At 47.8% G+C, this 25,533-nt stretch overlaps 1 protein-coding gene across 4 annotated transcripts in view; it reads left to right on the forward strand.

Annotated features, from left to right (window-relative positions):
- The window catches only part of LOC144829329 (uncharacterized), a 119,956-nt gene that overhangs the window by 69,338 nt on the left and 25,085 nt on the right, over positions 1–25,533 (forward strand). For 3 of the 4 annotated variants that reach the window (XM_078688372.1, XM_078688371.1, XM_078688375.1), the window contains 2 exons: positions 13,634–13,738; positions 23,849–23,947. In XM_078688372.1, coding sequence (XP_078544498.1) covers positions 13,634–13,738; positions 23,849–23,947 — 204 coding nt within the window. The remainder of the gene's footprint in view (positions 1–13,633; positions 13,739–23,848; positions 23,948–25,533) is intronic. The other variant, XM_078688373.1, reaches the window with a different exon arrangement.

Below are 25,533 nucleotides of genomic sequence, written 5' to 3' on the forward strand. Positions count from 1 at the left end.
CCAGACCCCTTTTAATTTTATGGCCCAATCCATTCACATTCCAGGAAATGATCGTCAGTGGTGGGGAAAGCAGTCTGTTTCCTGGGGGATCAGTTCCCGGTGGTGCATTGTCCGTCATGGTGTGTGTCGTAGTGTTGTAGTCGCGGTGCTGACTGCTGCGCACGAGTCGGGATTGTCAACCAGACATTAGCTGACAAGTGCTGTGAGTCGCTAGGGGGTCTGTCTATGAGGTGGATGTGGTGTATAGTCGTAGCGGCCGGCCTCTCCCTAGAGCGTGCCATGTTCCAGGTGATGTGTCGGGGTGCACAGAGAAGAGTATGAGCCCGTGATGCATGTATGCATGCGTGAGTTATCAAAGCCAGTAACAAAGAACATGAACAAGTCAAACATAAAATGCGTAAATCCCTTGCCCCCCTCCCTGCCTCCCTGCCCGGTGGAAAAAGAACCCTCCACCTCCCCAAACTGAGCAGAGTGCTTAAAGTCCCAACTTATAGTTATAGTTATAGTTCGTGGGGGTGAGACTTCTGCGTCTGCTGCCGAGTCTCTTCTCCGACAATACCATGCAGTGCCTGTCCAGATCAGAATGTCTTACCTGCACGGGCCCTTAGTCCTATGGTCAGTTTCTTACCATGGCTGGCCCCCTTCTTCCGAGGATAAATGTTTTCTCATCAGGTCGCCATTGTAGCGTCTCTGTCATCTTAAGCAGGGGTGATCTCAGGTGTTCCAGTCAGATATGCAGTGCTGCCCGGTTAGCGCCTGGAAGAGTCCTCCGGTACTGTTGCGTGTGCTTCTCGGTTATTCCGTCTCGTCGGCGATCCGCGGGCTTCCGTTGCCGCTGCCGCGCTGTGGGCCACGATTCCTGGGTCCTTTGGCAGGTCTCCATCCCTCCAGCCATTCATGGGCGTCTTGTGGCGACTCAAAGAACCATGTCTTCCCTTCTGATTCGACGCGCAGTTTTGCTGGGAAAAGCATAGAATATTTGAGTTCACGTGCTCTTAGTTCCTTTTTTACGTCCGTGAAGCCCCGTCGTTGTTGAGCCACCGCGGCCGTGTAATCTGGGTAGAAGTTAATTTCTGCGTTGTCGATTCGTATCGGCGGGCGTGCGCGGGCTGTTTGTAAAATGGCGTCCCGGTCTCTGAAGTTGAATACTCTCATGAGGATGGGGCGGGGTGGTGCCACTGGTTTTGCTTTTCCTCCGGGTACTCTGTGGGCGCGCTCAATGGAGAAAAAGTTCGATAGTCCCTTGGGTTGGAGCCGATTTTTGATTAAATCCTCAACGTAGAGGTCCAGGGCATGGCCACCTTCCGTCTCCGGTACACCCACCAGGCGTATGCTATTGCGTCTTGAGCGGCCCTCCTGGTCGTCCAGTTTGGATTTCAGCGTGGCGTTGTCGTCTTCCAACTGTAAGACTCTTCGCTGAAGCTCTGACGTGTCCTTTACTAGTCCGGTGGTTGTCTTTTCTACTTCCACGAGTCGGTCCGACATCTTTGCGAGGTCCGCCCTTATTAAGGAGACGTCTGTCGATATCGTGCCCATCGATGATTGCATCGCCTTCAGCATGGACATTACGTCCAGTAGGGTGACCTTGTCTGTGTCATTTTGCGTTCCCCCGTTTTGGGGCAGCGAGCGCTGTGGGTCCCCTTTTGTTGTGGTGTTGTCTGGCGGATCTTTTTGGTAGGCAAACTTGTCCAGCTTTGAAGTCTGCTGGCCTCTGGTCCCTCTCCCAGCCATAGCGGATGTCCCAGGATATAGGCAGCTGAGAGGGAAGTAGTTTGTGTAGTAGGTATGCCGATTGCCCACCAGTTGAAGTGGTGTTGAGTTGGGCGTGAGAATGGGGATTTGCAGATTGTGCGCCCCTGTGCCGCTCACTTTGTCTGTAATGGCGGCCTCGCCAAAGTCCCTGCAGCGTTAGCGGCGGCGGAGTGTACCTTCCTTTATTTAATTATTTATTTACGGCGTCCTGTTTGTTGCATTGCAGATAACGCCCAAGCGTCTTGAGGGCAGTGCAAGTGAGCCTCAAGGTGTGCCCCCTCGTGAGTTGTGGAGCGTAGTACCGTTCTCCTCCTTTCTTCTTCACCCGCAATGCCGCTCGCTGCCGAGTCCCGTCCGCCCCCTCACTTCGCGCCCGTACTGGTTGGGCATCTCTCTTCCAATATCTACCACAACGCTGTAAACCCGCCGCCGGCACCGGTGAATCTGCTTGGCGGTGGTGAGGGAAATCTGTGTCAGTTCAGCTCCGACAGCGGTTTGAGAAGCGGCGCTGTCGGACGTACCTTTTCGCGGTCGGCGCCAGTCTCTGCCTCTGGTCTCGGGTCCCGCCGGTTCTACTGGAGCCCCCGGCTCTCGGCGCCAAACCAGGCCTCTATATTGATCACGGTGCCGCTCCACGGGTGTCAGCCGCCCAGGGAATCTAGGCAGTTCCCTGTGCACTGGAGGTGTAGGAGGTTCCGATGGTGCAGTAATGACACTGCGATGAGTCGGATTAGTGGACGGATTTCACTGGAGACGGCTCTTTAGCTACAGAGCTCCGCTATTCTGCTGCCATCTTGGCCGGTAGCTAGCCACGCTCCCCCCCCAAGTGTCTCGTTTTTAATCCTCCTGTAGTTCCTTTTCAATTCCCACTTCCTAAGATTGAAGGGGGAAGAAAAGGAGTGATGATATTTAAGTTCAAGAGAAACAGCCATATGATCTGACCATGAGAGGGGAAGGGGGGAGCCTATATTTAGCCTAGGATCATTAGAGAAAACCCCATCCAATGTATGCCCGGCTATATGGGTGGGGTTGTCCACACATTGCAATAGTCCACAGGACGCCAAGGAGTCTACCAGAGAAGAGGTATCGCTGGAATTTAGGTTTTCGAGATGAAAATTAAAATCACCTAATATAGTCAGGTTGGGTCTGTCAATAAAGGGTTCTAAAATTTTCAACAAATCATGGCTGAAAGCAGACCTAGGGCCCGGAGGCCTATAAATCAGAAGGCCCGAGAAGGAGACAGTGGGAGAAGAATTAATGGAGAAATGCATGGCCTGAAAAGGGTCCGAGGAGGAAGAGAGGGGCTCCGTGCGGCATTTTAAAGAGCTCTTATACTGTATGCCCAGTCCACCTCCCCTACGTCTAACTCTATCCATTTGAGCTAAGGCATAACCCTCAGGCATTGCATTCACGAGCTCAGGACCCGTGGATTCCGAAGCCCAAGTTTCCGTAACGAAGGCCCAACAAGGCTTCCTATCGGAAACAAAGTCCCTAAAGGCAATGTTATTTTTAACTAGGGACCTAGCATTAATTAGAAAGCCAGTTTCCAGTTTTGGGCAACCAATCTAGACTCATATGACACTCCCGGGACTGGCAGACTCAGGTACAACTTTTGGCCGTCGAGGATGGGTCTTTTGAGGCGGTCCGTGGCAGTCAGCAGCGATTATCCAGACGTGACCACTGACTTGCTGAGTAGGGCTTTGATGGCCCTGTTGCTGGTTCAGCCGACTGACCCTTGGAGTCATTCTTTTATCTGTGGTTTGGTAGTGCCTTTTCCTCAAGCTGGGAACCACGAGCAAAGTAATTTATTTGCTAGCCCAAGATGCATCAGGTGCAGTCCAGCAGACAGTACACAATCTCTTTGCCAGGTCCAGAGGTCAGCAGGGTAGTCCTTATTTGGTCCTTTCTCCAGTTCATGGTACCAACAGTGCCATATTTATGCCCAGAAATCGCCATGGGGGATAATGCGATCCCTCCTGCCCTTTGATGGCATCCAGCTATATGTGGCATCTAGCAATCCCAGGGTACATTCTTCTGCTCACTCCCAAGATGTCTGAACCCTTTGTTGGATGTTAGGAGCTTGGTAGTCCACCTAGAGAGTTGGCTAACCTGTAGACTACACACCCCTGGGAAAACTGGTTTGGGCACTGGTCTCCCCTCTCCTTTACTATGGCCAGCCTGTCTACCTGAACAAAGGGGCAACCCCTCAGGAGTGTGCTCGCCATTTGCCCAACAAAAGTGGCAAAACCATTGTTCCTAAGCCTGGGAGTCTGTCACACTACTTCCCAGGAAGGTAGAAACCCCTCTAGTGGCGAGCAACCTTGTGAGGCCACTGGACAAACTGGGCTACAGTGTGGAAATTTATAAAGTTGCTTTTCCTTCAAAAGTGATATTAAATTCAACGTGGGCATCAGGTTGGGTTTCATGCCATAATTAATTTGATACCTTGAATTACACATTCTAATTGTCCCATTTATAAGTGAGCCGGGCTGTGGGGTCAGCCGGTAACTCTGTGTTTGCCAATGGGGCTACTAACTTCCACAGCAAAAAGTCAGTTTAGAAGTGTTGCTGTCTAGACAGGTTAAAAGTATATGTCCTACTTAATAATATATAGCTTCCTGACTCAGGGCTCCATAGACCTTACTTAGGGGAGACTTACATGTATTCTTAAGGGGAATGGGGGCTTTGTTGTTGGTTTGAATAGCAAAGCCGACCGAGCAGTTTAAAACTGCTCGTCCAGATTGCAGTAGCAGGCTGGGAGCCATTTTATACCTTGTCTCACACAGGGTGGCACAACCGGTACTACAGCTCTGGGGTAGCCCTCTGTCTTACATGCCCTGGATACCCTTGGCAACATATACTTGGGACTTATAAGTAAAGCGACTAATGCCAACTGAGGGTAGCCAATTCAACATATACTTTGTAAGGGGTTAGAACACTGGCACTGAGGTCTGGTTAGCAGTCCTCAGTGCACACTCGGATTCGAAAAACCAGCTACATCAGTCCAAAACTTTGGGGTTGATCATGCAAAAAGAGGCATATCCTTACACATTCCTCCTGCAAAACGTCATATGGTACAACCTGACTCAACATTACATCGACTTATAGGAATGACAGGTTTAAACATATTCATTTTTATGTGCTACATAGGGCGTACTTTACGCCTGGAAGAATTGCAAGACATCGAACAGTGAAGGGAGTGAAATGCTCGAGGAGTGAAATGCTCGAGGAGTGAAATGCCTGAGGTGTGGTGAGGTGAGGGCTGAGTTTTATCATAGGTTTTGGACATGCCCGGAGACGTTGGGCCAGGTGTATCAATATTGGATTTCGCGATTCCAAAATAGCTACTTTTACCGAATCGCTATTATGGAATCTCAAAATGCAATGTATGTAGGTTTCGCAAAAATAGTTGTGATTCCTACATATTCCTTAATTTCGAATCACAAATTGCAATTTGCTATTAAGGAATACCTTCCCATACATTCCTATGGGCCCAGAGGCCCATAGGAATGAATAGGAAGACATTCGCAATTTGCAAGTACCAAATAAGTACTCGCAAATTGCGAATACAATTTCAAGGGTGATAGGATGGCCAAAAGGCCACCTTGTTGCACCCCGTAAAAGGTAAGCGTGCACATGTGGAGCACATACATGCCCTAAGGGCATGTATGTATGCCACATGGTACCTTGAAAAATTCAAAAAAGTGAATTTTTCATGGAAATCGCATATAACCACCAATTCGAAGTTGGTGGTAATTTGCGATTCCTTAAAGGCAGGTTGCAATTTGTTTTGGCTTCCTGCACTTTATTTAAGGAATCACAAATTGCGATTCCTTAAATGCATTGGCAAAATAGGGAATCGTAATTTTTGTGGTTCCCAATTTTGCGAGTGCCTTTTCGGACGATACATCTCAAAAAGGCTTTTTCCCATTAGTGAACTGGAAAAAAGCTTCATACATTTATTTATTCATTTGTTTGTTTATTTTATAGTTTTATAGAGCGCGAACCAGACCCGTGAGGGTATCAGAGCGCTTTACAGGATTAAGGGGGAAGAATACAAAGCGTAAGGGTGGGAGGGATCACATTGGGAGAGCTAGGGATACATTGTACGGGAGGAGCACGCAGTCTAAAGTCCAAGCTACATGTGGGAATAAAATTAAAGCAGGTAGATAAAAAATACAAGGAGGCTGCATTATACAGGAGGTGCACGTCGTCAAAGGTCCAAGGTACATGTGGGATAAAAATTAAAACAGTTAACAATTAAAGCAGGTAGGTATAATATACACGCAGTCTCAGCTCTTTGGAGGATGCCCACGAGTGCAGAAAAATGTATCATCCGTGGAGGCCGTGGATAATGCAGAGGTGGAGGGTGGAACAAGTCGATGAGGTGATTGGAAAGTATTCATTCGAAGAGGTATTTTTCCATTATGAAAGTTTTGGTCTCCTTCTTAAAGTGTGCCAAGGACGGAAGCCTTCTGATAGAGGGTGGGAGAGAGTGCGGCCCCAGAGAAGGCCCTATTGTAGTTTTTTTTCTTCCGGAAGCATGCTGGTTGCAGCAGCAGGTCTTTGGCAGATCAGGAGTTTCTGGCTCCTCCGGGTAAACTGGTGTTTTGGGGCAAGAAATGTAGGAGAATTCGGGTACAGAGCTTTGTGAGTAATGCAGGCCAGTTTAAATTGTAAAAACAACAGTTGATGGACAGAATGCAGAACAATGTCAGACATTCACCCTAGTACAGAGATCTGGGCCTAAATCCATCGTTTTTTTGCACTCCACTCCACCCCAGTTGAGACATGGCCATATGCAAATCAGCCTTGACCCTGTGCCTCATGGGAACAGTCCAGCCCGAACTGCCAAGCCATGTCTTTCCTAGACCGGAATCAAGCATCCTAGGACCGGTTTCTGGCTATCAGCCGTCTTTAGCCAGTTTAGCTTGACTCCAGTGGTGTGGAAAGCATGGGACTCACGTCTGAGCATACCCATCCCACTCGGGGTGACAAATGCAAGAACAACAGTTGATGGACAGAATGCAGAACAATGTCATACATCATGGGTACTCTCAAACTTTCTCTCGGGGGCCAAATTTACAGTTTGGTTTGTGTCCGAGGGCCGCATCGGTGGGGGGCGGGGTCAGTGGGGGTGGGGGAGGGGCTAGAGCAACAACATAAAACTGACCATGAGGTTGATCATAGGTCCCTGCAGCGGACGCCTTCATCCACTGAGCCGTCCTGGTATACACACATCTCTCTCTCTTTCTCTCTCGGTCTCTCTCCCTCTCTCTAGCTCTCTCTCCCTCTCACCCTCCCTCTCTCCTGTCTTCCTCTGTCTCACTCTGACTGTCTCAATCCCTCTCTCTCACTCCCTCTCTCTCACTCCCTCTCTCTCCCTCTCCGTCTCCCTCCCTTTCCCTCCCTCTCTGTATCACCCCCTTTCACTCCCTTTCCCTCCCTCTCCCTCCATTTCCCTTCCTTTCCTTCCCTCTCCCTCCCTATCCGTCTCCTTCCCTTTCCCTCCCTCTCACTCCCTCTCCGCCTCACTCCCTTTCACTCCCTCTCCGTCTCCCTCCCTTTCACTCCCTCACTCCCTCTTCGTCTCCCTCCCTTTCCCTCCCTCTCACTCCATTTCCCTCCCTTTCCCTCCCTCTCCCTCCCTTTCCCTCCATCTCACGCCCCATCAGTCTCCCTCCCTTTCCCTCCATCTCACTCCCCACCAGACTCCCTCCCTTTCCCTCCATCTCACTCCCCATCAGTCTCCCTCCCTTTCCCTCCATGTCATTCCCCATCAGTATCCCTCCCTTTCCCTCCCTTTCCCTCCATGTCATTCCCCATCAGTATCCCTCCCTTTCCCTCCATGTCATTCCCCATCAGTATCCCTCCCTTTCGCTCCATCTCACTCCATATCAGTCTCCCTCCCTTTCCCTCCCTCTCACTCCCTCTCCGACTCCCTCCCTTTCTGTCTCCCTCCCTTTTCCTCACTCTCCTTCCCTTTCCTCCCTCTCCGTCTCCCTCCGTCTCCCTCCCTTTCCCTCCCTCTCTGTCTCCGTCTCACTCCCTCTCCCTCCCTGTCCGTCTCACTCCCTCTCCGTCTCACTCAATCCCTCGCCCTCCCTCTCCCACTCACTCCCACTCCCGCTCCCACTCATTCATTCACTCTCACTCTCTCCCTTTCTCTCACTCACTCACTCCCTCTCACTCCCTCACTCACTCCCTCTCACTCACTCCATCTCACTCACTCCCTCTCACTCACTCCCTCTCACTCACTCCCTCTCACTCACTCCCTCTCACTCCCTCCCTCCCACTCACTCACTCACTCTCACTCACTCCCTCTCATTCACTCCCTCTCATTCACTCTCACTCACTCTCACTCACTCCCACTCCCACTCACTCCCTCCCTCTCACTCCCTCCCTCCCTCCCACTCACTCCCTCCCTCCCACTCACTCCCTCCCTCTCACTCACTCCCTCCTTCCCACTCACTCCCTCCCTCCCACTCACTCCATCCCTCTCACTCAATCCATCCCTCTCACTCACTCCCTCCCTCCCACTCACTCACTCCCTCCCACTCATTTACTCACTCCCTCTCACTCACTCCCTCTCACTCTCACTCACTCCCTCTCACTCCCTCCCTCCCTCTCACTCACTCCCACTCATTTACTCATTCTCTCTCACTCACTCCCTCTCACTCACTCCCACTCACTCCCTCTCACTCACTCCCTCTACCTCACTCACTCCCTCTCACTCTCACTCACTCCCTCTCACTCATTCTCACTCACTCCCACTCAGTCACTCTCTCTCACTCACTCCCTCTCCCTCCCTCCCTCCCACTCACTCCCTCCCTCTCACTCCCTCCCTCTCACTCCCTCCCTCCCACTCCCTCCCTCCCACTCACTCCCTCCCTCTCACTCCCACTCACTCACTCCCTCTCACTCACTCCCTCCCTCTCACTCACTCCCTCCCTCTCACTCACTCACTCCCTCTCATTCACTCCCTCCCTCTCACTCTCACTCACTCCCTCTCTCACTCACTCCCTCTCACTCTCACTCACTCCCACTCACCCCTCCCTCTCACTCACTCCCTCCTACTCCCTCCCTCCCACTCACTCCCTCCTTCCCTCCCACTCACTCCCTCCCACTCACTCACTCCATCCCTCTCACTCACTCCATCCCTCTCACTCCCTCTCACTCCCTCCCTCTCACTCACTAACTCCCTCCCTCTCACTCCTTCCCTCCCTCCCTCTCACTCACTCACTCCCTCCCTCTCACTCCTTCCCTCCCTCCCTCTCACTCCTTCCCTCCCTCCCTCTCACTCACTCACTCCCTCTCACTCACTCACTCCCTCTCACTCACTCACTCCCTCTCACTCTCTCTCACTCCCTCTCCGTCACCCTCCCCCTCCCACTCCCTCTGTCACCTCACCCTGCCTGTGCGCCAGCCGGGGCACACACACATTCACAGCCGCACCCGAGCACTTCACAGGTCATTAAAAGACCATTTGCATGTTAATGATGCCTTTGTATTTCACCTCTTCTTAGGCCCCTGCAGCTTTACTCTGGCCATTCCTAGGATCGCCCGCCGGCAGCCCCCACAGAGCAGCAGAGTCTCTCTCGCTGCTGCAGACACTTAAAAAAAAAACTCGGGAAACACAGGTATGATGTCTCGGGGGTCCGCGGGCCGCCAGGGAAGGCTTGCCGGGCCGCCACTGCCCGCGGGCCGTACTATGAGTACCCCTGTCATACATTCACCCCAGTACAGAGATCTGGGCCTAAATCCATCGTTTTTTTGCACTCCACACCACCCCAGTTCAGACATGGCCATATGCAAATCAGCCTTGACCCTGTGCCTCATGGGAACTGGGGTGGTGTGGAGGTTGGAATTTTAGCTAGGTTTCTATTGACCACCCCTCTGATGCGGAGGGTAGCAGTTCTGTTAGGGTTGGTTGCAACCGTGCAGATAGGGTGTTCTCCCGTCAGGTCTAAGCGGCATGGGGTTGTCAGGGCCGAGTTGTAGCTACAGAGGAAGTCAGCCACTTCTTCCTCCGTGAGTTCTGAGGGATTAAACGTGCCAGGGGTGGGTTTGTAGGTGTGGAGGGGAGCAAGAATGTCCTCCTCAGAGAGGTGCCAGGGTTGCTTACGAGGGAGCAAGTGTCTCGGGGATAGTGGTAGAGGGTGGAGGCGGGCATCGTGAGGGCGATGTGGGTCACACTCTGTGAGAGCCATAGATTAGAGAAGGAGAGTTCAGTGATGTGAAGGAGGTGCTTTAGGTCCAGAATCGATTTGTGGATGCTCAGTGTTAACTCGGAGGATCTGCGGTGGAGAATATCAATATCTCTAAGAGAGGTATGTTCTGGTAGGCCGGGGTCCAGTTGCCAGGGAGCGGTTCTGATGGCATGTGCAGGTAGCCTAGAGGTGGGTTCAGGCAGGCTGAGGGCTGGTAGGAGGCGAGCTATTGGGATGGAGTGAGTGGGGCTAGGTCAATCCGCATCCCTATGGGAGGGGCTTGCTCGACCAGAGTTCTAGGCCAAATTGGGCATTTCCAGAACAGTGTTGTGAACCCTAGCGGGTGTCACAGTAGGCCGGTAGCAGGAGGTTAAGGGTTTAGGGACATCTGGCCCATAGTCTTTTACATTAATATCCACACAGTGCTAATAATAAGGCGATGAGTGTGTTGCAAGATTTAGCCTTCATGTTAGCAAAAAAAGAGATTACACACAACTAGAAGACTGCAAGGGGCCCCAGAGTAGAGGTTTGGAAAAGGAAACTAGAAAGATGGGCGAGTTAAGAGTGTTTGGTGCTATTGTGGGAGCCTCACCGGGGACGTGGATCAATGGATATGGCAAATGCCTGGGAGTTATTAGTGTAGTCCCTGTAAAATCCTGATCCTCCTTGCTTGAAAGACCATCAGGAACTCTTTAGGTGATAGAGGCTTAGCATCCTCACTAGATGTGGGTCTTGCCTAGCTAGAGGGACTGGAATTTTACACTGAGCCAATCTGTCCACCTTAGTTAGAATGATATGCTGCCTGAGATTGGATTGGGAGTCGTTGTCCCCTGTCGATTGTGAGTTATTAGAGGGCATGGCCATACGGCGAGTTGGGGTTGAGGGAGGGAGCTGCCTGTTGTGGGGGTTGAGCAGCGGTTGCTAGCAAATGTATTCCTGAGGTCTTGCTGGTGCTTGCCCTTTGCATTGTTCTTGCAGGAAATTCTATCTAGCACTATTGTATTTTCCTAACTGGCGAATTGATGCATTATATATGACTGTTAATGTATAGTACTGACCCTGACGTAAGCTGCTTGTATTGTCACAAAATGCTAATAAAATGTTTTTTTTAAAAAAATTTAATCGGCTTAACAGAACATCGTCTCCACTAGATCACCCATCATGACATTGTGCAGCTCAGATTCATATGTATTTTATCGAGACTTTATTCTATACCATATCAACCTGCTTTTTACACCAAATTTTTGTATTAATAGTTATTTTTCTTAATTCTCTCCCCTTTCTCTTTCATGCTTTTCGTTTTGTATAAAGCCCTGTACATAACCTAACAAAAGCATTTAAGTAATTCCAATTTCTTTACATTTAAATATGCAATTAATTGACATTTAAATTTTATTTAGTAACCTAACATCAATCATTCACATTTACTTATCTGTTATAATATATTCTTTTGTAATAACGTATCCCTAAACTTTTAATCTATTAATTTAAATTCATTTTTAGTAATAACCAAGACCCAAACATATACAATTTAACTTACCCAATGTAATGATCAGGGGATGTAGTCGTCAGGCGATATGGTGGTCAGGCTACGTACTGGAGGTGATATAGTTTGTGAGCACCCTATCAAATCCATCTAGATAATCACAAATTTTCCCCCAAGTGATTTACAGAATCATTTTGTTATACTTATGAGTTGTACAACTTGTATACTTCTTAGGTGTAGAGAATGTAGAGCACAGCATGTTCCACATTCCACTTTGCATCTGCACATTCAATGTTCACGCATATATTGCTTGATTTAGAAGCACAGGGTGAACTTGCACTCATAAATCAATTTGACAATGCAATATATTGTCCCAAGCTGGTGTACTATTATGCATCAGTAAGTCCTTCGCTTGGAGGTAGGTGGAGTGGGTGTCTCAGAACCAGGAATGACTAGAAAGTTTAGCAACGCTCACAACCTTTTGAGTTTGTGAGTATTTACAAATTTGATTCGAACCATTTCCACCATGGAAATGATTCGAGATTTACTCTTGACAGCAGTAAGAGTAAATCTCTTTCCAAGAGATAAATGGGTTTGAAACACCTTCGGAATTGGTGGGGGTGTTGGGGAAAAGGTTATCTACTGGGAAAACAAAATTCCCTTTGGAGAAAATAAACAAGGCACAGCTGAACAAATATGAAAGCATTTTTGCATGCATAGTTGTTTGGTACGTTCAGTTGGTCATGCGGAAAGCCCTTCGCGTTGGCAGCAACTGTATTCAAATATGTTTACAGGAGCTCTGTGTGATACTTGTGACTGCCTCAGGAAAAGTTTTTGAAACTCTTGTGAATTCCTTACATTTAGAAATCTGTAGTCATGCAAATTCATAAACTCACAAATGCAAATGTCCTTATTTTTATGACTCAGACACCTCCTGCAGGTTTTTCACACAGCTACAAGCGATACGAGTGCTCGCAGACTTCAGTTACAATCTTCCTGTTGCTGAGAACATTTCAGAAAACCCCTTGCAGATCCTTGCCCTTTAGCTTCGAAATACTTTATTTGTGGAGGTGCTCCTCCATTGCACACCATTATAAACGCTTCCAGGAGGAGCCATGTTAAGTAGAGCTTGTGACTACTTACGGACTTCGCGAGAGATCGACGTCCAAGGATCTCCTACACTTTGCTGTCACCCTGTGTCGTTTATGAGTCTTTTGCCTCCAGTTCCAATCTCTGATCGTTTTGTTACTTTTACAACTTGGATCAGATCAGTGCAGGAAGTATTCATACTCATGTATCCAGAAACACACATTCGTGTAGAGAGAACCAGGGGGGTCAAGCTTCAGTATGTCCAGCACCTCCCCTTGAGCCTGTGCATCGGGCATATTCATTGGTGGGACTGCCGGTCACATTCCCCAAGAGGGAATAAGAGTGGTAAGACCACCAAGCATTAAAAAAAAAAAAAAAAAACACATGTTCCTACTGTAAAAAGCAGGAGAACAATCTGAGTCGAAATCGGCATGGACTAGGGAACATCTTGCAGAATGCGACCCAGTAATTCAGTAAGCCAGAACGTCGTTCCTCATTCCGGACCTCAACCGAGACGCCCAACATTAATGTAGCAATGTGCCTGCCCAATGCCTCTTCTATGTGAGTGAACAAAGGAGTCTGCAGGAGTCTCAACCTGGCAATCCCCCTGTCTGCCAGTCCTTCCTTTGCCTACTCACTCTACTGCAGCAGGCTCGATTACCAAAAGGCATGGAGTACAAAATCATATCTCAGTAAACTGATGATACCTTTCACTAAAGCCTTTGAAAATCTTGTTTTTTAAACTTTTTAAAATATTTTTTTTCAGTATTATTTTTCACATTTGTATTTGATTTGATGACGACTCCACAGCTGGTAATGTCTTTCAAACGCAATGTTGCCATGTTTCCAAGCCCTATTTCTAAAATACTCCATCTGACATAATGTGTTTAAACAATAAAAACTAGGCAAAGTGTGCATTTATTTGACAGGAAGCAACGGGATAAGAAAAGTGACTTAACTCTGAATACATGTTTTTCGGGCATGGTTAGCCCTTAAGGCTCTGTTGATAGATGTGGGGAGGAAACAACATGGTTTTAATGTTGATAATGTCTCCTAACATTGTTTCTTTTTTCTAATTCCCTGGCATGCTTCTCAGTGGCTAGCCCAGACGTTTTATTCCAGATTACGCATGAGGAGGATTTTAATTTCAGTGATCATCCTTGCTCAGAAGAAGAAGACCATTTACATTCCGCCACTGCAGGTGAGTAAAGAAACATCAACTCTGTTGGGTCATGTTGCAAAGCATTCCCTGCACCTCTTGATAATTGCTTGTAAACTATTATTTTAACACTGTAAATGTCAGGCTGTATTTGATGATCAGAGGACAGTGACTGCTGGGAAGTTGACATGGTGCCTCTGGAAGAGGTAGATTGGGCACGACTCTCATGAATCCTGGGGAAATGACCATAAAAGAAATCTCACACTCTTACAACCTAATCTGGTGGATAACCCCAACTGTTTGAGATGTAAGATAAAGGAAGGATGCACATGATCGGAGAGTGTTAGTAAACCCAGCAGTTAAAGTGGAAGAGAGATTTATTATTTGCTTTTTTTTTGTAAATCTGTTTTTATTGGTTTTTACAGTACATACATTTCATGGAGCAACACATTCTTCCATAGCAATTCAAATGGAATATCGAGTATAGTACATTGAAATGTGTACAGGCAGGCTGAATGAGAACTCGGCCAAACGTGAATAAGACAAGCAGCATTCTGCGTGGAAGAAAACTGCGGTGTAGAGCAGGGTAAACTCAGAAGATGCCGACTCCCACCTTTTTTCAGAGAAAGGAAATATATTGAGCACTCAGGTACATTGTTTGGGAGTTAGATAAACTAAGAGTATAATTTAAAAAACGTTCCCCTTACATTGGTAGCATGGTGAATCATGTGTGATAAATAATCGCACAGTCCTGGTGCTATGGTTCAAAAACCTGGTGCAAGGAGGGAGGATGTACTGAAGCAATAGGGGTGGCTCCCTTTAGAGGAGGTTTGTCGGATGGTGGGGTGGGAAGGGGTGGTACATAGAGCAACGCAAGGTGTCGCGTTGTTCACCATCTAAAAGGCTGGAGAAGAGCTGATAAGTACGGAGGGGTTGCCATATGTCCTTTGGTCTAGAAGACAGTGTTTAACTGAGGCATATAGCTTACTGGTGGGGTCGTAATAAGCTAAGCTGGATAGCCAGTACTTGACAGGGGGTGGGTGCCGCCTCCCTCAATGTAGTGCAACTTCCCGCCTGGCAAGCTGGAGGGCCATTGCTATGTATCGGCAGATACTCCTGGGCAGATCTTGCACATATCCTTGTAACACCTAGAGGGGAACAAGGGAGAGTTCCATTTCCACAATTGGGGCCAAGCAGGAGAAGACCTCAGTTCAAAAGTGTCATATGCAGGAAGTCTGCCCCTGTGATGTAGCATTTGGGGCAGTCAGGGGATCTAGTGCAGTGAAATCTATGTTGATTGGCAGGAGTGACTTAGGCTCGATGCAAGAATTTGAAATGGAGGAGCTTGTGGTGATGACTGGGAGATGTGGAACGTGTTTGTGTACAGCAGGCAGTCCATATTTTATCTCACAACCAGCAACCCAGATCGTGCTCCCAATAACTCCTAAGTTTCAGGTGAAGGGTGAGCAGCATATCCAAACAGGTATGGTACAATTTAGACACTAGCCGAGTGCCTCCATCGTCATTGATCACAAGTGTCAGGGGTGTGAACTCATCTGGTGCTAATGGATGTGTCGGGTTCTGCGCCCTGAGTGCACTATAAATGCAGTGCATCACAAAGTGGTCCATGATGGGACCAGTGACAAAGCGGACAACTTTGTAATGCAAGAGAACATGCCCATCGGGGAAAAGGTCTCCAAATGTGCAGAGGTCTTTGTGAGCGCTTAGCCAAAGTCTCTCAAGTGATGGGGAAGCACAGGTTATCTGCTATTACCAAGGAAGGTGAGTAGGCTGTTGAGGCCCCCTCAAGCACTAGTTTGCACCAGATCAAACATGTAGTGAAGAAGGTTTGCACATCGTGGGGGTCCAGAGGGATACCCTTTGGTAGAATGGAGGCCTTGGGGTGGTCTGGTCAAGGTCAGGTTAGGTGTATGGGAGCCTGGCATCCGATTGGAACCAGTGGTGTGCATGTTCACACTGCACTGCCAAGTTGTACAGGTAAAAGTGGGGCACCCCAAACCCATCCTCCTATGTCCCAACTAATGCGGGGGCATTCATTGGCCATATGAGCTTCAATAATAGCCCACGTAATGTGGTAAAGAAGGAGCTGATCAAGGGGATCTGGATACTTTGAAAAAGATACAAGAAGTGGAGGAGGACCACCATTTTGATAATTGCAATGCGTCCAGCCATTGACAGCGGTAGGCGAATCTAGCACTCCACCTAGGTGACCAAAGTGTCTACAGCAGGGTGGTAATTCAGGTGGTTCCGTTGTTTCTTGTCCCGGTGTAGGTGATCACCCAAGTATTTAACAAGGCCATCACACCAGCCCAATTGAAATTCATACTGAAAGAGAGCAGCAGGCTCAGTTAGGGGAAGATGTTCAGATTTAGACCAGTTGATCATAAGCTGAGTGGCCTCCGAAGCACAACACCTTTTGCAGGGTAGGGGCCAGGTTGTCTTCTGGGTGTCGGATAAATAGAAGCACATCATCTGCATAGAGAGACATAACTAAGGGCCAGGGTGGAATTGCAGGCCACGATGCATGTGGACCTTCTGTAGGTTGCGGACCTGCAGGTTCATTGCTATGATAAAAGGCAATGGGGATAGGAGGCATCCCTGTTTCGTGCCTTGGGTAACTGGGAAAGGTGGAGTGAGACAGGAGTTGGCCCTAATGCACCCCACAGATTCATTGTACAATAGAGTGAACACTGACTAGATACTGCCGAAAAAGCCCAGCTTGCGCAGGACCACATGGAGAAATGGCCACTCGGGGGAGTTGAAGCCTTTTCTGCATATAGAAGAGCTATCGCTGCTGGTATATCCAGAGTACTTTTGAGAGTATTTTGTCAAAATTTAAGAGTGATAGGATTCGCATTGTCGGAGCTCCTTGTCTGGTGTGACGAGTAAGGGTATGAGTACCTCCCAAAGGGAGGTGAAAGTACACCTGTCTCAACAGATTCTGTATACATAACCAGTAGTTGAGGTGCAAGTTTAAGTTTAAAATGCTTATAGACCTTCTGTGAAACTGTCCAGGCCAAGAGCTTTGGAACCATCCACCTAGTCTATGGCCTGCACAATCTCCACAGAAGTGGTGGGTTCATTGAGGAATTTCTGCTGAGCCATGGCAAGCCTCACCATGGGAATCTCTTCTAGATATGCTGTTCGGGCCGAGAAAACGTCAGAGAGTCTAGTGGTATATAGGTGGGCATAGTACCGGAGTAAAGTGTCTAGGACGTCTGCTTTGGAGGCTACTGTGGATCCTCCATTGTTGTGTAGTTCAGGGATAAAGAAAGTGTTCCTGGTTGGAGAAGAAGTCTGGCCAAAGTGCGACCCGGGCATTAGCCCTCTGCATATCTACGAGCCCTATCGTACTTTTCGAGGAACAACACCTCGCAGGTCACAGTACTCTGTGAGGAGTGCGCTTAAGGGAATACTCTGTACCATGGTGATGAGGAGTAGCCGAGTCTCGCTCAGTCCGGTCTTCGTCAATGCGTGCCAGTCCCCTTCGGAGATCCCAGAAAACCCTGAGTGTTTGGAGATACATATGCCTCTAATATAGACTTTAAATGCCTCACACATGGAGGCTAGTGTGTCTACCGAGCATTCATTCAGCCAAATGTACTCCAGTATCGCAGCTTGTAAGTCAGAGTGGAAAAGTGTATCTTGCAATGCCAATGTGGGGAACCAACATGGTCTCTCGCGCTCACCTCCAAAAGGGAAGTAAAAAGTGGTGCACGCTAGGGCATGATAGGAGAGCATGCATGGTAAATGGTGGACTCTTTCCAGCCAAGGACCTAACATCGCAAGTATGAGGCAGTATTAAATCCAGGTCCAGGTGTTGTGAGGGACTAAGTAATGTCTGTACGCTAGCGGGGAGGACCCCTTCATGCACCAGGCATCCTGAAGTGCAAAGGAGCTGCAAATGTGATTAAGGGCGTGGGGTGATTAGGTTTTTTTAACAGACAAGGCGTTCACTGTTGTATCGCGGGTCACACACATAAGTAGATTAAGGTCCCTCTCTAGGATAGCGTGGTTAAAATCAAGTCCTGCAATCTGGGTCTGAAAAATGCAGGGGAGTCTTGATTTGTAGCATAGACCTTTCTCTACAGGACCAGGTGGCCACCAGTATAACAGTCACCAGGGCATAACAGCCATGCTCATCAAGATTAGTAGTTAGAGGGCTGAACAGCACGCTTCTATGAATTAAGATGCAGACCCCCCCGAGTATGTGCTGTAGCTAGAAGAATTGCGGTGGGAGCCACAGTGGGATGCAAAGGTGTGTGGTCTACCAGGTTGGAGGTGAGTCTCCTGCAGGAAGGCGATTTGAGCGCTTTGGCACATGAGATATCGCAAAACTTTCTTACCCTAGCTGGGATTATGGAGGCCCAGTATGTTGCAGGACAGTAGGCTGCCCCCTATAGAGTTTGAGTAACTGGGTTGTGAAGGTATCTTCACTGAATGTGTAAAAGACAATAGGATCGCGCATATGGTGGGCATAGTTGAAGATCTGCTTGTGTGAAAAAACATCAAAAAACAAACATAAACAACGTCATAAACCCTCCCACACCTCCCACCACCCACGCTAGGCAATAAATAGCCCAGCAAAGCCCCAGGTAAACCGTTCCATAAATATGAAAAAAGATAATTGTGAGCATTACTGTGTGTACCACTGGGGGATGGCAACACTAAGGCAATAGCTCGGAATACCGTTGGATCCATGCTGACAAGCTAAGGAAGGATTCCATACTCTGCAACACATAGTATGGCTGAGGTAGGCATGAAAGGTCCCTGTGGTCAATGGAGGGGTCTTGCAGGCCTCCCCATTATTGAGGGCATGCCTGTGGTTGTTGCGGAGCTGGAATAATGACCCAGAGGGAAACCGGCCAATGCTGGCATTAGAATGAACATCCATCTGGGATCTTTCAGGAGTGGAGCATCACAAATGATTACAGTCTTTGGAATATTGTTTACTCTGGTTCTGTGCAGCTACCGGGGTGTAAAAAAAAAAGTGGGGGCATGCAGAGTACATCATGCCATACTGAGGCCCAGCTTTCGCCGTTCCACCTTAACATGGTTGAATTTGTGACACACAACCTGCACTGCTATATTAAAGTAAGGGATTAACAAGATCTCAGATCCTTGCCAGTGTAGTAGGCCATTCTCACATGCCAGTCTGAGGGCCACATCATGGTCCCAGAAATTATCAACAATTAATCAAATAAAGGTTTGGAATGGACACTAGTATCTACAGAACCATTGGTTCGAAATTGACAACCCTCATAGGCAGCCTGATTTTGCGATGCGGTATATCTGTTTTTCCGCCCCATCAGGTGTCATGGCATATTCATAGGGTAGTCAAAAAGTGTGGTATGCCTGCCTCACCCGAGGCCACCTCTGGTCCAAATAGAAGTATCCAGAAATAATGGGGAGGGTGTAGAAAGTATAAAAGCAGTGATTCTCCAAAAATATTTTAATGGAAAGGGAGATAACACTGTTGATTAAAAATAGGGCGATATAATTGTAATCGGGTAACTAGATTACCATATCGCATAGATATATGGTAATCTAGTTACCCGATTACAATTATATCGCCCTATTTTTAATCAACAGTGTTATCTCCCTTTCCATTAAAATATTTTTGGAGAATCACTGCTTTTATACTTTCTACACCCTCCCCATTATTTCTGGATACTTCTATTTGGACCAGAGGTGGCCTCGGGTGAGGCAGGCATACCACACTTTTTGACTACCCTATGAATATGCCATGACACCTGATGGGGCGGAAAAACAGATATACCGCATCGCAAAATCAGGCTGCCTATGAGGGTTGTCAATTTCGAACCAATGGTTCTGTAGATACTAGTGTCCATTCCAAACCTTTATTTGATTAATTGTGGATCTGATCAGGGGAACTGAATGGACCGACTATCCTCCTCCCTCGTTTTTGATTGAAACCCAGAAATTATCAGCCAGGCGATGATCGGCCTGGGAGGGCATTTGGGGGTTGGGTGCCGGCCCAAGAACCGATGCGCATTCTCCACCACAAATGTGAATGTGAAGTGCTGATGGTCCATTAGGTCTGCTAGTATTTCATCAACAAAGAGATCCATGCATCCTGTATTTCACTCAGTGTCTCTCAGGATGCGCTGGTTACTATGCCATCCCCTGGCCTCGAGATGATCTTTTTTCATAGCAACGGTCTTCAACAATATCTCCAGTCTCTCCAGGCGTTTTGTAGTTTGTGCTGCTCCATCCTCAAGACTCGAAACCCTCTCCTCCGCAGTGTCAAACCTGGAGGCATGCCGATCGAGGCGTTTAGTCATAGTTATTGTGGCATCCAGTGAGGGTATCAAATCTGGCATCAATGGCACGAAAGCCGGCTCTTAATTCTTCAATAATGGCATCTGCTCCAGACATTTGTCCTGGCTCAGGGCCCCCTGCGGAACCCCCGTCCACCATGGGTGTGGGTTTTGTGGCGTCAGACTACTTAGGTTTGTCCAAGGCAAGCTTCCATTGTTTAAGATCACCTGAACCATTACTGGAGTGTAGGGCAGAGTGGTAACTCTACAACGTGAGGTGGAACCAGGGTGCACACAAGATGCTTTCAAGTTGATCTCTAGTGGCAGGAGGAAGGGCAAGGGACCTCAACCAGTGAAGCAAAGAGGGTGAGCAACTGAATTGAGCAGGCTCTGACTGAGTAGACGGGTTGTGTCAAAAGAAGCCCTCAACAGTGCCACTAAGGTACGTACCTGAAGTTGTATAGGGGGGGTCCGACCTGGTATGACCAATAAGGGGGATGGCACCTCGCGCAACAGTACGGCGTCAGGCCTTGCGATAAGGAGAGGCAGCCAAGCAAGCAGAGGTGTGTTTCCAGGAATGGTAGTCATCCAGGCCATGCCGTGCTGCGTGAACTTCGGTGGCTGAAGTGTGGAGGGGTGTATGGATTGGAGAAGGGGGCCCTTGTGTGGCGATGCTCCGCCCGGCGTTGAACTGCGTGTTTCTGTAAAGGCCGGGGGAGAAAACATGGCTGAGGCTTTCGACCTCCACACTCATCCGGGGTGTGCAGGATCGGCAAGATAGACGTCGGCCCCCAAGGAGGGAGGGCAAAGTGTCCCAACAGGTGTCAAAAGACCACAACATGCAAGCCAGAACCTCCATAGTGATGTCTCTATGAGGGTGAGGGCCCCACCTCCGACAGCACCCCTGGATGTGGGTGAGTTAAGGCCGCAAAGGGGGTGAAGGCCTCATCCTACCTCAGAGAAAATATTAGCTGGCCAAGTCATCGGGAAAGTTGGGTAGATGCAGGCTATTGAGAGGATCATGGTCAGGCTGCCGGGCTCCTACAGCGCAGTATTCCACACTGCAGCAGAAGATGTATTCCGATATCACAGCTGTGCCGCCTGGCCACCCAGGGGGCCAGACGCCCTGCACCCATTCAGCTGCAATGCTCCACGGCTGTATGGGGAGGAGAGATCAATCGGCATCAGCCGGTTCCACAAGGTGGTGTTCTCTCGGGACAGCCATCAGGAGGAAGTGGGTAGGTGCAAGTCAGCAATCAGAGGCAGCAGAATGCAGTAGGACCACACGAGCCAATGGGGCAGTGGCCAACCCATGGTCTGGGAGGCCCACGTGTCGGGCGCGGCAACCCTGGGGTGGAACGCAGCTCAGTACCTATGAGTCTTGGAAGCAAATGGCAAGGACCCAGGGGTCATAGACAGCAGATCAGGCTCCAGACGGAAATGGAGAGAGGCGGATAACCCAGCTCGGTGTCTGACTTACCCGCAGTCCCTGTTACTGAAGGTTATCATAGTATCCCTAGACGTAAAAAACAACTTGCACCCTTAGCCTGAGCATAGGCACTTTCTTAAAATGCAATGGAAAACTTGGCTCCAAGTTTTAGTGTGAAAGCGTTGCAACGGTTGCCTATGGAACAACACTCGAAATTCCAACTGCTTCCTAAGATCCCCTTTTCAACAGACCCCAAGCACATCTTTAACCTCAGTAAGACTTGAACTGGACCTGAATTGCATATCAGATAAGATCTCATTATGCCCTGTTTTATTCTGGCTCAGGTTGCACAAGAACACTTATCCAAGGGTATATGTGAGATCATTGCATTTAGTCATGCATATGAACAACGTTTAGATATTCCGATGGCAAGGGCATGTGGAGAAAACATTAAAAAGGATTAGGTGAAGTGAGTTCTGGGATAACTCTAAATGAATAAATTAATCAGCAATTGAACATTTAAGGTGTATATGGTCAATATAAACAAGAAAAACCTTGCCTAGTGACTGGGGAGGAGGGTGAAAGGGAGGCCCTACTATGTGGATACGTATCAAACAAGGGGCAGTAGCGTTTTGAACATACGGCCTGAGATGTGCTGTGTTTGGTTTTTAAGTTTAAACTTGGGAAACTCCATGTCTAATCCTACACCACACAGTTGTACCAAAAACCAAACAAGGATGCCCTCTGTGACTGCACAATGAGTGGAACTCTAGCTGTCGCACTTTTCAGGCTGTTTTGCACAAAAACATCTAAAACATATAGGAAAAGGCTTCTAGTCGAGTTTAGAATTTATAGCATCTAAGCCTTCAAGGAAGCCAGAACTCTGTGCTATAGAATAGATTTGCCAATGATTTACCCCACAGTAGCATATTATACCTCGCCCGCGTAAAATACACGCAGAAATCAAAGTAATAGCCCCAAAGTGATTTGTTTTACCCACTTTATTTATAGTTTTTACGTAAAGTAAAGTACTGATGTTCATTAAACTTTGTCACTCAGTGTTACAATCAACTTGCTTGTTGAATTGTGCATCCTACATTACAGAAAAGGGTTGCCTGGGTTAGGGCATATGGTGGAAATCGGGTGGGATTGTCCAGCTCAGAGACATTAATGGAGATGGAGTCCATGACATGGAGACCCGCTTTACAGATCAGCTCCAGAACTTGACCAGGGTCTATTGCAAATAGTCTATCACGCTTCATAAAACTGCAGTGGGCAATCAGCTCAGACAGCTGGTCAGTGAATGTGGTGGTGTTGCTTGGGGGGTGGTAAATAAGGTGGATGATAAGTGTTTTGTTGTTGCCTGTGTTGATGTTGGCGGTTAGGCATTCAAAGGTGTTGTAGTTGAAGGAGTCTATTTCTGTCACGGAAATATTGTTTTTGTGGATGATTGCTATACCTCCACCTCTTTGATCTTTTCTATCTTTGTTGGTGATAACAAAGCCAGGGGGGACAAGAGTATCCATGAGTGGAAATGAGAAGTCCTTTAGCCATGTCTTGGTGATGAATGCTATGTCTATGTCGTGGGTGAGAATGGATTCCGCAAGCTCTGTGGCAAGCTTGGTTGCTGATCTGCAGTTTATGAGCATGCAGTTTGTGGGGGACTTCTCTGTTGTGGTTTTGTTTGTTTGGGTGCCGTGGGGATGAAAGTGTGTGTGGTCGGGGGTCTAGGAGCTTTCGGAGGGGCCTGTTCTCTTGCCAGTCCGGTGATCACCTGTATTTTGGATAGGAGGGTGGAAGTAATAGGATTGTCGTACGAGGAAGCAAGAGCTGCCGCTTCACTCGGATGTTTCATCCCTAGTTCTTTTTGGTCTCTGTGTCTGATTAGAAAGGGGGGTAGAGATCCCTTTCGGGTGGCAGGTCTTGGAGAACCTCTGTTGAGAGAGAGGGGAAGGAACAGAAACGGTGAGGCTTTGGGGGTGCGTCGAGGTTGGAAAGGATTTCACTAAGACCCTGGATTATGGTTGTTATCTGGTTTTCAAGCGGGGTAAGCCGCTGCCCAGTCTCCATGTCGGTGTGGGTGCTCTGGGCGGGTAAGTTAAACCTGGGCGGGGGGAGCCTAATGTTGTTGAGTTGAGTTGTAGGCCTCAAATCTGTCCATCCAGTCTTGTAGCAGCACGGTCAGACCATTTCTTTACTGCCACACAGTCAGAGGTGGAAGCCACAATGTGATTTTAAATGTTTTAGTCACTCTTGTATTTATGTTCAACATGATGGGAGAATGTTGAGTGTTTTTAATGGTCGTTGTGTTACTTTTTATGATTAGTACTTATATGACTTTTTATTGAAGCGATAATGATGGTGTTAATAGCAATTTACTTATTCCACTTTAACCGGATTATTCCAACTTGGAAATTTGAGGTTCTGGTAGCAGGGAACAAGACCTGGAGGCAAATTTGAAAAATTATCAAGATACAGAAGGAGAACAATGGAGCACATCAAAAGCCAAGGCACAAGTGGGTAAGGGTTTAGCAGCTAATGAATAAATGGAGGTGTGTGTATGCTGTAGATTCGTTTTCCATGAAGTACTGTGAAGTTAGTACCTGTGCAACCCAATTTTTGTCAGAAAGCCCCTTGCATCATAGATCACTTTTCCTGCATACTCTAATACACGTTTTCACCCATTCAGTTAATGTGGGAGGTTTTGGACCTGCCTATCGCTGCGATGCTATGTTTCAAAATAGGCTTGTGTATCTCCGTATGGTAGAGTCACTAGATATCTTCAGTAGTACCAAATTTGCCACCATTTCCACTTCCATATGAATGGTCCTGTTGATCTTGTCCCTCAGCCCTTTCCATAATGTCTGTATTGAGGGACATTCCCACCTGGTGTGCAGGGAGGTGCTTTTTGCTTGCACCCTCTGAGGCATTTACTTTTTGTTATCATGCTGAATTTTATCATTTGCTCCTGTGTGCCGTATGTGTGGTGAAGGATATTTAATTGTATCCATCTAAAGCATGGCTGTATTGCTGCCTCCCATATGTACATACATGCTTCCACCCAGTCACTGTCTTCCAACATACCGAGATCCTTCATCTCTTTTGTTCTAAGTGTAGTGAGTGGTGCCTGTATTTTATTAATAAGTGTTCTATACGATAGGTATATGACATGTCTATGTATTCGTGCCACCTGTACCCTATTGATCTATGGTGTTTCTTCTTGGATATCTTGTAGTAATGTTGATTATTTCAAAAGTGCTTGTTAAATTTTGAAGTATTTGTAGTGCTGTGAATTAGAGAATCTGTTTTCTTTATGCAGATCTGCAAGTGGTTTAATGCCATCATCATCAAATGTCCCCAAGGTTTGAGATTCCAGTAGTATCCACGTACACAGTCTCTCTAGGATCTGCCAGTCGTCCAGTAATTGGAATTCTCCCTGTTACCCAATAAGAGGGTTTTGCTGTTGACCAGGCTCTTTTTCTGTTGCCACCGAAACAGCTGGTGCACTTTAAACATATAGTTGTGGACACACTTTGGCAATGCTTTTGCACCCTAGCTAATATTAATAGCCTCATTATGATCCCCTCTTATCTCTGCGGGGAGATACCGGGGCCAAAATTAACAATATCCTGTAGTATCTCCAGGGAGACAATAGGGATTACAAGTTTCTCCCAGAATGGGGAATAAGATCTGCCCCGTGTTCAATAATAATGGGCCCTAAATATTTACCACTTGTGTGGAGCAAGTGGAAAATTCTATAAGTGCTTTGTCCTTTGCCATGGTGGGATTTAATGGGGGCAGTGGGATGGAGGGAACATGATTTTTCTTCAGCTGGGGGAGCTGCTTTTGCTCCCCCTTGCTGCAGGAGACAGGTTGGTGGGGCTTGACACAACAGCTTCACAGTTGGCTACTGGTCCAATGTCTCCGGGCCTTTTATAATTGGGTCTAGAGTTTGAAGTCCTGATAATTCCCCAGAAAACGTATTATTGCCTGAAGTGGTGCCCACCAAGAATACCTTCTGGCCAACTCAGAATGAGGCCTTGCGAAACTTAATAGCACCTCCAACCATTATTCCACCTTCTGCCGTTTTATGCTGCAAATTCTAT

This window comes from Lissotriton helveticus, chromosome 4_1 (genome assembly GCF_964261635.1).
Source record: "Lissotriton helveticus chromosome 4_1, aLisHel1.1, whole genome shotgun sequence".
Classification (NCBI taxonomy): domain Eukaryota; kingdom Metazoa; phylum Chordata; class Amphibia; order Caudata; family Salamandridae; genus Lissotriton; species Lissotriton helveticus.